Source organism: Equus quagga, chromosome 16 (assembly GCF_021613505.1).
Source record: "Equus quagga isolate Etosha38 chromosome 16, UCLA_HA_Equagga_1.0, whole genome shotgun sequence".
NCBI lineage: Eukaryota > Metazoa > Chordata > Mammalia > Perissodactyla > Equidae > Equus > Equus quagga.
Genome location: NC_060282.1, coordinates 35,859,984 through 35,872,561, shown reverse-complemented (window position 1 = coordinate 35,872,561; position 12,578 = coordinate 35,859,984). Strand labels below are relative to the sequence as shown.

Genomic DNA, 12,578 nt, shown 5'->3' with positions numbered 1-12,578 from the left:
GCCTATTATTTCTATAAAATTTTACCATTACCACCAATTAACCACTGACAGGTTCTATCCATCTTCATTTTCAAAAGACTAGTCATTAACTATTCATTATGGAATTTGTTTTTAATTTAAGAAATTTATACCAGCTTCTTTTTGATGGAAAGTTAGAAGATACAATATACTTTAAAAAAGTAAAAACAGATGAATTTTACACATACACAAAAGAATTCTCTTGATAGTTTCTAATCAATTATTTTTATATATAAAAATTAGGTCTGAATAATTATGAAATTTTATGTACAGAAGAGAATATATTCAAATTAAAAAATAAGAACTCATTGAAGACTTGAAATAAATTACCTTTTGCAATTTTCTGGGCTGTTTCTAAGATGGTAATTGCAGCGGGATAAGCTCGGCCACTTACAGCTGACATAAATGGGGTCATTCCTCTTGCATCCCTAAAATGAGAAAAACTGTACATTAAAATATTTTACTAACTCTTGTCCTTCCTGGTTATTAAAAAAAATCTGTTCCTAATGAAACAAAAACTAGTTTTGTTATATTAATTAATGTCCCACCACTCAAAAAAAATCATTGGTGGTATTTTCTGGCCTCATATTACCACATTTAAGAAAGAAAACCACCTCTGTAGAGTCCTTGACTCTCTAAACCACACTCTCCTTTCTTGGCCTTAGTGACACTAAAGAATAGATTAGCAAGGGCTCTAAAGTCAAACTAATACTTTCTAGATGTGGGGATAGTAACAGGCTCTATCTTATACAATTGCGATAAGGATTAAATGAACTATTGCTTCAAAAGCTTTTAGCACAATGCTTAGCAAATAACACGTACTCAATAAAGATTAGCTATTATTATCATGCATCTTCTCTTAAAAATGTACCTTGGATATTCTTCACTGAATTTCTACTCCCTCCTGGATCCTGTGCATTTCCCAAAATTCAGTCCTCAACCATTTGTGCCTCCCTCTCATCCACCAGAGCAACTACCACTTCTATGACGATAATATAGTTCCAACATCTACACCTGATTACTTGACAAGTCTACTTGGGATTTCCCAGTGATACCTCACATTCAACATGTCTAACAACCAAAAATAATCTTTCTCCCCAAACCTGCTCTCTACCTGATTTATCTATGGCAGTCAACTAAGAAACTAAGACAAAAACTTGCATTCTTCATGAAGTCTTCCTTCTAAATCAGTTTTTTACTATTGCAACTAATCTTTCTTTTCACTTTCAACAACTCATTAGTTCAGCTATTACAACACAGATATTAAAGGCTCCAGGTAGACATACGAAACATAGCCTCTATTCTAGTCTCTACTCTTGCCTATTTTAATCCTTTTTTATACCATTATCACACTATTATTTTTTAACTCCACTTTGGTTCTATTACAGTCTAACCAAAACCATTATTCAGAAGATGCGAGCCCAACGAACAGAAACCAAAGTGGTGGTTTTAACCTAATTTTCCAGATTCACTGGCTATTGTTCACCTCTTCTAATCCTCCACTTTTAATTGAATGAATCGCTGTTGCTGAAAATATTTATACTTCTCCATGTCTATGTTGTTGCTCATTCTTTTCCCTTCCTATTCCTCCTCATGGCTCTACTCAAGCTTCATCTTCATAAAGCTACCTAAAACAGAATAAACACATTTCTCCCTGCGGTTTACTCCAAAATACACTTACGTATCCCTCCTACCCCAAATTAATGTACATGTTACAAATGTCTAATATATACCCCAATTTAATTATGGGTTACCAGACAGCAGAGATAAAGTTTTAAAGTTTCCGCAGTGCAATGTTTTTCATTTTTTAAAAAACATGTCCACACTTTTAATTAAAAACAAAACAACATACCAAAAAAAGCTTCATACTACTTCTCTCCTCACATTAAGTATGAGTTGGTTGAGAATAATAGAATACTTTGCATCTTTAGTAACCAGGATGATTTTATCAAAATTTACTTTCTTTAGCTTATATTATAAAAAGAAAATCCAACCACCCACACCTGGGATTGGAGGGAGGTTGGGGGGGACCCTTAAATTGAAAATAATGAATATTCTTTTTTCAAATCCTTCATCCTCAACACATATGCACCTCTATCACCATTATGCTCAAACAGAGATTCAGAGCTCTGACGTATTCTTATATATTGCCAAACACAATTAAGAATAAAACTTTTCTTAACTGAGTCATCTATATGGTAACTTATTTCCAAATACACCACTTAGGGAATTTTTTTTTTTTCCCTGAGGAAGATTAGCCCTGAGCTAACAGCTGCCAATCCTCCTCTTTTTGCTGAGGAAGACTGGCCCTGAGCTAACATACGTGCCCAGCTTCCTCTGCTTTGTATGTGGGATGCCTGCCACAGCATGGCTTGCCAAGTGGTGCCATGTCCACACCCAGGATCTGAACTGGTGAACCCTGGGCCACTGAAGCGGAACATGCACACTTAATTGCTGGGCCAGCCCCCCACTTAGGAAATTTTATTAGGGAAAAAAAGACCAATTTGAGAATCTCCATGCTTATCACCTAAAAGTCAGGAAAAAAAACTTTGCCTCTCCTCTAATTTGTTTCAAAGCTGCCATGACTACCAGCTTATTAATGGAATGACATATTGAGAGTTTTCCAGATATTTTACATATTTTCTCATATAAAGGGGAAAAAAATCAACCATTATGAATATACTAAATTAAAGGATTAGTGAAATATAAATTAATTACAGAAATGCAAAATGGATTAAAAACAAAGAGAAAATGAATAAGAACATATGGTAAATTGTTAAACACCACCAAATGATTCTGAGGAAATTATACAAAGAGGATATTGCTTAAAAACACCATAAAAAGCAACTAAAAATGACAACTGAGAAAACAAAAATAGAAAGTTACACTGTATTTGTATATACATTTTTATCTATGTATCACACCACTAATAAATCACTAAGCTGCCTCTGTAGTACTAACTTTACTTATAAGCCAATGACGTTTTTTTTTTTTTACTAGTGGGGCAGCATTCATTACAGTAATCATAAATTCATAAAATGGGTCATTTTCATCATAAGGTCAATAAGGTTTAAACATAAAAACTTGCCCTCAAAAATAAAAAACTCAAAACACTTTCTTGTACTTAATTATGGGGAGGTGGCATAAAGGTGATGAGTGAGAGTTTCAGTTCTGGAATCAAGAGATGAACTAGGGTTGGAACTCCAGCTATACCACTTACTAGAGTTTTGTGACTCTGGGCAAGTTAATTAACCTCTAAGCCTGTTTCTTCAAATGTGAAATGGGGATAATATTACCTACTCCAGATGCTTATTGCTAGAATTAAAAGAGTTACTGCAAGTAGAGTTTGGTACAGACAATAGCTAACTTTTATAAAAATGTTTATTATTATAATGAGTTTATAAAAGAAGATAAACAATCACGCTGAAAGCAAAGAAATAATCTATTAATGGTTAATAAGCATTTATCCAGAATACTTATCAAAAATGCTGAATATCTCATGATGATTCTGCAAGTGAAAAAGATTTCTAAAGAAACCATCAGAATCATCCACGGTGTTTTAAAAGCTAGACTCCAGGCTCCATCCCAGACCTACAGAGTCACAGGTCTAGGGCAGAGCCTGAGGAAGAGTCTGTATAGCTTTTAAAGTTCTCCAGGTGACAGTGATAGAACTAGTTTATGGATTCACATTTGAGAATAACTATACTGTGATCTTTTAAAGATATAAATATATACCCTGATCAAGCTAACATAAAATTGATTTGTATTCATTTAGTGTATACTATATTATATCGAAAAGGCCCCTTTCTCTTTCACTGAAAGAAAGCTCTGTAACAAGAGGGAATACAATGCTAGATCCTGATTTGTTGTCAGCGCCATCAAGTTCAGTAGATTCTGACTCCTAGAAATCCTGTGTACAGCAGAGCACAACCCTACCTGGTATTTTTGTGCCATCCTCTCATCTTCTGGTGCTATATCAGACTATGCACCACTATTATAGGGTTTTCATGGCCATTTTTTTCAGAAGTGGGTGGCCAGGTCCTTCTTCCTAGTCTGTCTTAGTCTGGAAGCTCCACTGAAACCTTCCACCCTGGGTGACCCTGCTATTATTTGAAATAACTGTGGCATAGCTTTCAGCATCACAGAAACATGCAGCTGCCACAGTAGGACAACTGACAGACCAGTGGTATGGTACAGTTCCATGACCAGCAAACAAACCAGGGCCACAGTGGTGAGAGTGCCAAATCTTAACCACTAGACAAGGGCTAGCTTAGATTCTGATAAATTACTTTAAGTTCACATAAGATAACTGTTGTCCATACACTGCAAGAAGATCAACTTGAACAGTAAAAAGGAGCTAAGCTAAATCTTCACATCAAAAATATATTAAGAAAGTGACATCAGCATCATGGCAGAGAAAGCTCTCCCCTTAGCCTCTCCCCCGCTAAGATATAACAAAAAGGACATTCATATACCAACAAAGGACATTCACACAACACAAAAGACATCTGAGAGACCCACGTAGCCATACGCCTGAAGGTGGAGGTTGCTGGACAGCGCCCCAAAGGAAGTGGAAGATGGTAAAGGGAATCTCCTCTCCCTCTGCCAACAGCAGTGACCCTGGGCTCCGGATGGTGCAGCTCTGAGAGGAGAGGGGCATGGGGTGGCCCTCTACAGGAACACCTTTGCTCTCTAAGTTCCCTCACAGCCCATGGGAAAATCCCACCTAGAGGTGACTAAGCTATTGCAGAGGTGTCTTCATCAAGCTAGCACCCTAGAAGAGCAGATAGTGAGGGAAGAGTGAGAACACTCCTAGGGTGGTGCAAGGGAAAACAAGCACCCCTCCCCGGCCCGGCACTCTAGCTCAGCTGGTCAGCCAGAGTGCCCACACAGATAGAAAAGCAGCAGCTGAGAGTGAGCAGGCTGCAGATCACAGCAGGTTCAGAATACACAGCTTTTGAACCACACCCAGTGGCAGCAGGTGGAAGCCATGAGCAGATACTATCACTACGCGGAGGCACAAATCCACACCATCAAACAGTATGAAAAAATATATTCAGTCCACAGAAGGAGAATGACAGGCACCCAGAAATCAATCCTGAAATACAGAAATTTATAATGTAAATGACAGAGAATTCAAATAGCTATCATGAAAAAAACTCAATGAGTTACAAAGAAAATACAGATAGACAGTTCAAAGAAATCAAGAACTTCTTCACAAAGAGATTGAAACTATAAAGAAGAACCAATCAGAAATGTTGGAGATGAAAAATACAACAGATGAGATAAAGAAGAATCTAGACTTCCTAAATAACAGAGCCGCTATTACAGAGGAATGAATCACCAGTTTGGAGGACAGAAATATAGAAATGCTCCAGATGGAGGAGGAGAGAGAACTAAGACAAAAAAGAAATGAAGAAATTTTCCAAGAAATATTCAACTCAACTAAGAAATGCAACATAAGGGTTATAGGTATTCCAGTGGGAGAAGAGAAGGAGAATGGAACGATAACTTGTTCAAAGAAATAATAGCTGAGAACTTCCCAAACCTGGGGAAGGAGCTGGAAATAAAAGTGAAAGAAGCCAATACATCTCCTAACTGTAGCAATGTAAAAAAACCTTCTCCAAGGCATGCAGTAGTAAAGCTGGTAAAAGCCAATGACAAAGAAAAAATATTGAGGGCAGCAAGGCAGAAGAAAATAACTTACAAAGGAACCCCTATCAGGCTTTCAGCAGATTTCTTAGCAGAAACCTTACAGGCTAGGAGAGACTGGAATGACACATTCAAAATTCTGAACGACAAAAACTTTCAGCCACAAATACTCTATCCAGTGAAAATATCTTTCAGATATGATGGAGAAATAAAAACTTTCTCAGATAAACAAAAGCTAAGGGAATTCATCCCCCAAAGAACCACCCCCCCCCCTCCAAGATATGTTCAAGAAGGCCCTCATACCTGAAAAAAAAGGGACTACAAAGCCTTGAGCAAAGAGATAAAGAGGTAGACAAAACCAGAAAATAGCAGTTCCCTATCAGAACAGGTTAGCAAACAATTAGAACATTACAGATAAAGGGAAGGAAAACACCAAAAATAAATATAATCTCGTCATTTTAACCAGACTCACAACACAAGATGGACTAAGTTGTGACAATAATAACTGAGTAGGGGAAGAGGCAAGACCTGGAATCGGCTTAGTCTAAGGAAATAAGAGGCTATCAGAAAATGGACAGATATAGCTCATCTATAAGATTTTTTTTATACAAACCTCATAGTAACCACTAAAAAAATAATCAGAACAAACACAAATGATAAATAAAGAGAAAACTAAGAAAACCATCACAGAAAACTACCTAACTGAATTGGTAGTCCAAAATACACAGGATGAGAAACAAAGGAAATGCAGAAGAGCCGGAAAACGAGCGATAAAATGGCAGCATTAGGCCCTCATACATCAATAATCACTCTAAATGTAAATGGACTGAATTCTCCAATCAAAAGTATATTAAACTTCTTACTTGGCAGAGAGGAGTTCTCGTAGATAGGGCTGCAGAACAACACTGTCACATAACAATTTTAATATAAAGTGAGCGTTGGCCTTTCGATCCTTAGATTCTACTACAGATGGCTCTGTGGAAGGACCTGTAATTAAGCAGAGCCATTTGGTAACAAAATAAGAGTAAACAAGACAGAGTGAAAGAATATTCTGGAATAACATACCAAATATCTATTAAATAAACCACCAGACAAATATTCTACTATTAGTAATAAATAATTTCATTACAGAGAATTTAAACACATTAACACACTTTACAAATCTCAAGTGATGAAATATATGTACACAAACACCACAATTTCACTGACATATGGAAGATAATTCAGAGAATTAGATGCTTTTCAAGCCCAGGAAAGTCTCCTTGAGATAAAATGTGGATCTGTAAAAACCTATATCCAAAATGTGTCCTTCTATCTTCCAAAGGCCAAAGCAGATAAAATAATACAGATTCTCACCTGGAATGGTAGAGGTGCTTGGTCCTTGACCGGTGCCAGTCGCTGCTGTGGTAAGAGATCCCACAGCAGGGGCCAGGATAAAATCAATGTCACCATCTTTCAGTAAACAGAACAGCAGGATGTACATCATTATAGGCAACATATCCCTAACATGTTCTCTTAACTGGCCTTAAGGCTTTTCTCTGCAAGCCAAAGGTCAAATCAGACAGAGGTTTAAGTGGAAATTTCTTTTCCAAACTCTAAGGTAAGGAATCCACTAGGCAAATTATTGATTTATCTTGATATGTTACTAGCTAGCTTGTTACCAGTATGGAAATACTTATTTCAATAAAAGAGGGATACCTGCCAAGAGCTTCTAGAATTCGAATTTTTAAATTACAAACCCCTTAAACGAAATCTTTATAACTAGTTATAATACTCATTATGCTACTTTTAAATATTTCAGATTTCTAAATATCCTATTAAAATATTCAATTTCTTTTCTTTCATGACCTTGTCTTTTTGTTAAACACTAAATAAAATAATAGATCTTACCAGGATCCATTGCAGGAGGGTCAGGAACCCAACTAGGGGGAGCTATGGGGGGTGAAACTGGATCCTGGTGGTCACTGGATGAAGCTCCAGCTTCATGTCTACCCAAACCAGCCGCTCTCAATGAACGTCTCATCATTTCCCGTAATCTCAAACTAGAGGAACATAGACAAAATTAGGGCTCACCACTATGTCTAAATATAATGAAAAGGTGCACAGAACTTCTCATCTGAGATCAAAGTTTGCTCTATAAGCAAATAATCCAGGCAAGGGAAGTGAAGTACAAATGCCATTCTGGAATCACAGAATAAGTCAGTGAGGGAGAGAAATGCAACTGGGGGCTCCTAGTACCCAGTTCAGCACTAAACCCACTAGAGTAAGCTCCCACAAACTTAAGCACAGGGAACAAAAGTTGCGATGAAGTAAGATTAAAAAATAATCTTTCATACAGTTAAGATAAATGAACAGCTGATCATTGAAACAAAAAATTTTTCTGTCCCCTGTTTATAATCAAGAATTAAGTTTAATAATAGACATCAGCAAACACACTGATTAGCACAAAACCAATATTGTTAGCCCACTAAATCCCTTTTCTGTGATCTCAAAAGCTACTGAACTAATAATCACACAGTAAGTAGTTTTAAAACAAAGACCAATTTAGATTTATTTTTTATACAAAAAATGTTTTTTTAGCAGCACAACTTGCATCCCAAGGAAATGAATGAATGAAATTAGAGCTTGTAAAATGTGTTGTTAATGTCTGGGCGTGACATTTTTTCTCCTGCTATATCAAAAAAAAAGAAAAATACTGCACAGATGTGCACATCACTAAAAAGGAAAAGAAATAATCACAAACACAGACCTCTTCAGGGGAAGTGGTAACTACCTGTATAAAAATCTATACCTCTGAATAAAAGTTTACAAATGCTACAAAATGAACACATTAAGAACTAACAGCAATTAAGAGAGAGCACAATAGGCAAATCCCTTCACTCAGCCACAATTTTAGAGCTTCTAAATGAATAAAGAGTAAAAATTTAATTTTAAGGGCCAGGCAACACACAAGGGGCTTCATTCTCCCATGCAGATTTAACCCCAAAGACATGACATTTCTGATGTGAAAGATCTTACACCTTACCAGGTGAACATTATATATCTAAAAATAAGTAATCTAGAAAGACTTTTATTAACGTTTGAATCTCTAATTATAATTACTATTTAATCCAAGGCTAAATGTGTTTTTCCACATCAATACACTTCCAGTTTTATAAGAAAAAAATTTTTTAAAGCATTTGCAAAAATTTCTTTTAGAGGCTACTTTCAGGAACACGTCTATTTTATAAGATTTGTGTATGATGAAGCACCTTTGGGAACAGACACATTCTTTGGAAGATTCTGCAAAGTAAATTTTTTAATGTCTCAAGTAAATATATTAGTTATTATAGTATTCACTATTAAAAATACCTATAGTTAATTCTTTTACGGTATCAATCTCTTCTCTCTCCAAATTTAGAAATCGGAGTCTAAGAGGTTTTATAATATGGAGGGGAGTGGGGCACAAAGATTATTTCAGTTGAGGTCACTTCTCTGTCCAAAGTCATCACCCAAAGAGAAAGACAGGCTCCTTTCCAGCGACAGCACACACCAGGGTGACTGTTCACACTGTGATACTCCTTTACAATTTTAATTAAGCTCAACATAGACACTTGGTACCCTAATGGGTCTTACTCAAAACACAGAGAGAGGAAAAAAAAATCAGCAATAACTGGGAAGCACTGCAAATAATCCGAAAATAAATGCATGTTTTGGGCTTATCAAGAAGAATGCTTACACCAGGGTCACAAACTCAATGCCTACTGGCCCAGAAGGTAAAATAAACTGAGGGAAGGGCAGTCAGGTGTAAGTAGGGAGTAACAGCAAACTAGAGGCATACATGCTCATCTAAAGGCATTCAAATTTTAAAGAAAAAAAATTCTTAACATAGCACAGGCCAAACAAAACATGTGGGCTATTCTCCAACCTCTAGCTTAGAGTAGTTTAAGAATAAATGAAGATAAATTGAGACCATAGTCTCATCTTGAACTTGCAAACTCTCAACTTTGTTGTTGTGATGTAGTCAATTCAATATTAAGTGAGGGGGTCATTCCTTGTCATTTAAAAAATTGTCCTTAACCTCTTTTCTTCATTAGGTCTCGGGAACATTTTTAAGTACAATGCCCAGCTCCTCATATAGATTCTTTAAAAACAAAAAACCAAAAACAAAAAAAAGAAAATTATTCTTCAAGATGTTGTACACAATTCATGAAGATTCACCTGTATCCTCAGTGGCTGAGGACAATACTGAGGAGATACCACCTTGGCTGCTAAGATTCAGAGTTTTGACATTTCTTCGTATAGGCTTGCCTGGAGTCATCGTATTTTCTGACAATATGGAAGAATTCAAGGATGATGTAATTTCCTCTTTGTAAGCACGTTATATCCATGCTACAGAAGCCTTAGAATCCAGTCATGTTCAAACATAACACTGTGACAAAAAAGCGAAGGTCATGTGTCTTCCAGATTAACAATCTCTAGAGTACATACACCTGCAATCAGATGCATCAATCAAGCTTTCCACTAAATCTGCCCTTTGTACTCAGGAATTATTGAGTCACATAACAAAACTTCTGAGTCAAATCATCATCTGAAGGCATTTAACAGTACTCCATTCAATATTGAAATTGCATCAGTTTTGAGCTTACAGCTCATGAATCCCAGCCTGCATACTCATCAAGGGGCATCGCCTAGAAAATCCATTGTAGGCTAGAGGAGGGTTTCACTTCAATGAAGCAGTCTGTGGACTTCCTACTGCCCGGCGTGGATAATAAGACTCCTGTGCTTTCATCTGTTCAACCGGCAGCCCTGAGTTTGAACTGGTTAAGAGCACTGCAGTGAAATCTTCGGCAAATGCCTCAAAGGAGCTTACTCTGCAAATTATTTCTGTGAGCAACACATCACCCACTCTTGAAGCTCCTTTTAGTCTTTGCCTTCAAAATAATCCTTACATGAAAAAAGATGGCAGCACTGGCATTGGACCAACCATATCAGAGTCCAACTTGATTTGCACCTGTATTTTCCCTGAGGAAATGAAATACCTGAAATAATTCAGACACTAATTTCTTCAACAAGAATTTAAGTTGCTTTCCATTGTAGACCAAACATTTTGTCTGCCTAGTATAGTCCTAAACAAATAAGCTGGTGATAGTTTCCATTTTGTATAGTCTACATGTTTTAAATTATAATTTGGTCACTCACAGTTTTTGATAAATCTCACTTCAGGATGTTTTTTGAACCTTGGAAGCTATCAAGTTGGTACCAATTTTAGAAGAATCACTTTTAAAGGGAAAGTTGAATATGGAACAGAAAATAGGCAAAGAGAGTCTTCATTTTAAGTAGACTTTACAACCTATCACATTAGCACAGTGAGCAGTGCTTCCCTTAATGATCTGTCACGTATCCAAGAATTTTGGTTCTCATGTCTAATGTAAATGTGCATTTTCTTCAGGAAAAAACCCAGCTATATCCTGAATTCTTTATATTCTTCATCTATTCAAACATCTAGTGATTTTTAATGTGTTGTAAGATTTGTCCATCCCACAACTCAGAAAGCCTGAAAATTTAAAATATCAAACATTCATAATACACACCAGCTTTTCATTTCTTCCCAGATCTTTAAGACATCTGAGAAAGTGACCTAAATAAGCACTCTGAAAATAAAGGATTGATGTTCTTCCAATTATTGTTATTACTTGTTCTCCAACTAAAGAAAATAACTTCCTAGGAAACAAGAATGATGAATTTAAAACACATTCAAAGAATCGAGTTTGAACTACTTGTCTAAACTATCCCCAATTGTTGAAGCATCCTAGGCCCTACTGTTCTATACTTAAACTCTAAATAGTATCAGGTATTTTTCCCAGGGTGACATTGGGAGCAACAATAACAAAACAAAAAGACCCACCAATTCATGCATATGATGGGTAAGAGATACATTTCTTCCTGTACTTGGATTATGTTTCCTCCAATTAAACTTCCCTGGTAAAAATCACATTACCTTCGACTACTTGATGATCCAGCCCGATTACCTGGGCCATTGCTTGAAACGACTGATATTGCATTTGCAATGGCCTCAACAGCAGAAAGCCTTTCTGCGAATGTATTTCTTTCAGAGCGCTCTGCTTCTGAAACATAAGAGAAAAAATTAGGATCAACTTAAACTTCAAAGATAATTAAGAGATCGTGTAAGTATAGGCCTCTAAGTGCTAACTGCTCTGTATTTTAGTGCTCAGTTTACATACTAGAGCTAATTAATAGCTTAGTTTTTCCTCCTTAGAGCAACAAACACTTAAGACAGAACTCTGACTTTTAATCTGTGAATTATTTCCTTATTTTGCCTTACTTTTCAACTCCAAAGGTCAAAAATAAGATTATTCATAAGCAGACTGAAATTTAGCTTTCACTGCCAAGGAAGAAAGACCCACTCATCAGACCCTCAGTCTTAGCTTATACACTGCTCATACTCCCTTAATGATCATGAGCTAAAGGTCAGAACCTGCCAACCACTATTCAAAACTGCAGCTAACAGAACAGCATCAGCAGAAGTCAAAATAAGGAAAACACTATGACTTACACAGCTGCAACTTAGGTTTTCAGTTTCCACCTTCATTTAGCCAATTTTTAAAAAAGCTTATTTACTTTTCCAAAAACATCTAACAATTCACTAGGTTATTTTTCCTTCTCCATTCTGAAAACTGGGATACAAAGTGCCTCAATATAACTTGCTAAATAATTCTCATGGTAATAAAAATAATCTGCAATTATAAAATCAGTAAAGCTTATTAAATATTACACACAGTTTGTATATATCATAGAGAACAGAACTCAAGACACCAAAAACACATTGATAATTTTATTTGCTTATATTACATACCCATCCTAATAAGAGGATAGGCATTTTTACCTTCTGAGAATGTCAAATCTCC

General features: G+C 36.3%; 1 protein-coding gene across 4 annotated transcripts in view; it reads right to left on the bottom strand.

The window, feature by feature from the left end:
* UBR5 (ubiquitin protein ligase E3 component n-recognin 5) overlaps nucleotides 1-12,578 on the bottom strand; it is a 122,440-nt gene that overhangs the window by 36,879 nt on the left and 72,983 nt on the right. For 2 of the 4 annotated variants that reach the window (XM_046642374.1, XM_046642376.1), the window contains exons 22-26: nucleotides 11,651-11,777; nucleotides 7,561-7,712; nucleotides 7,027-7,122; nucleotides 6,534-6,657; nucleotides 349-446 (exon numbers count right to left, since the gene is read on the bottom strand). In XM_046642374.1, the coding sequence (XP_046498330.1) occupies nucleotides 349-446; nucleotides 6,534-6,657; nucleotides 7,027-7,122; nucleotides 7,561-7,712; nucleotides 11,651-11,777 (597 nt within the window). The remainder of the gene's footprint in view (nucleotides 1-348; nucleotides 447-6,533; nucleotides 6,658-7,026; nucleotides 7,123-7,560; nucleotides 7,713-11,650; nucleotides 11,778-12,578) is intronic. The other 2 variants (XM_046642377.1, XM_046642375.1) reach the window with 2 other exon arrangements.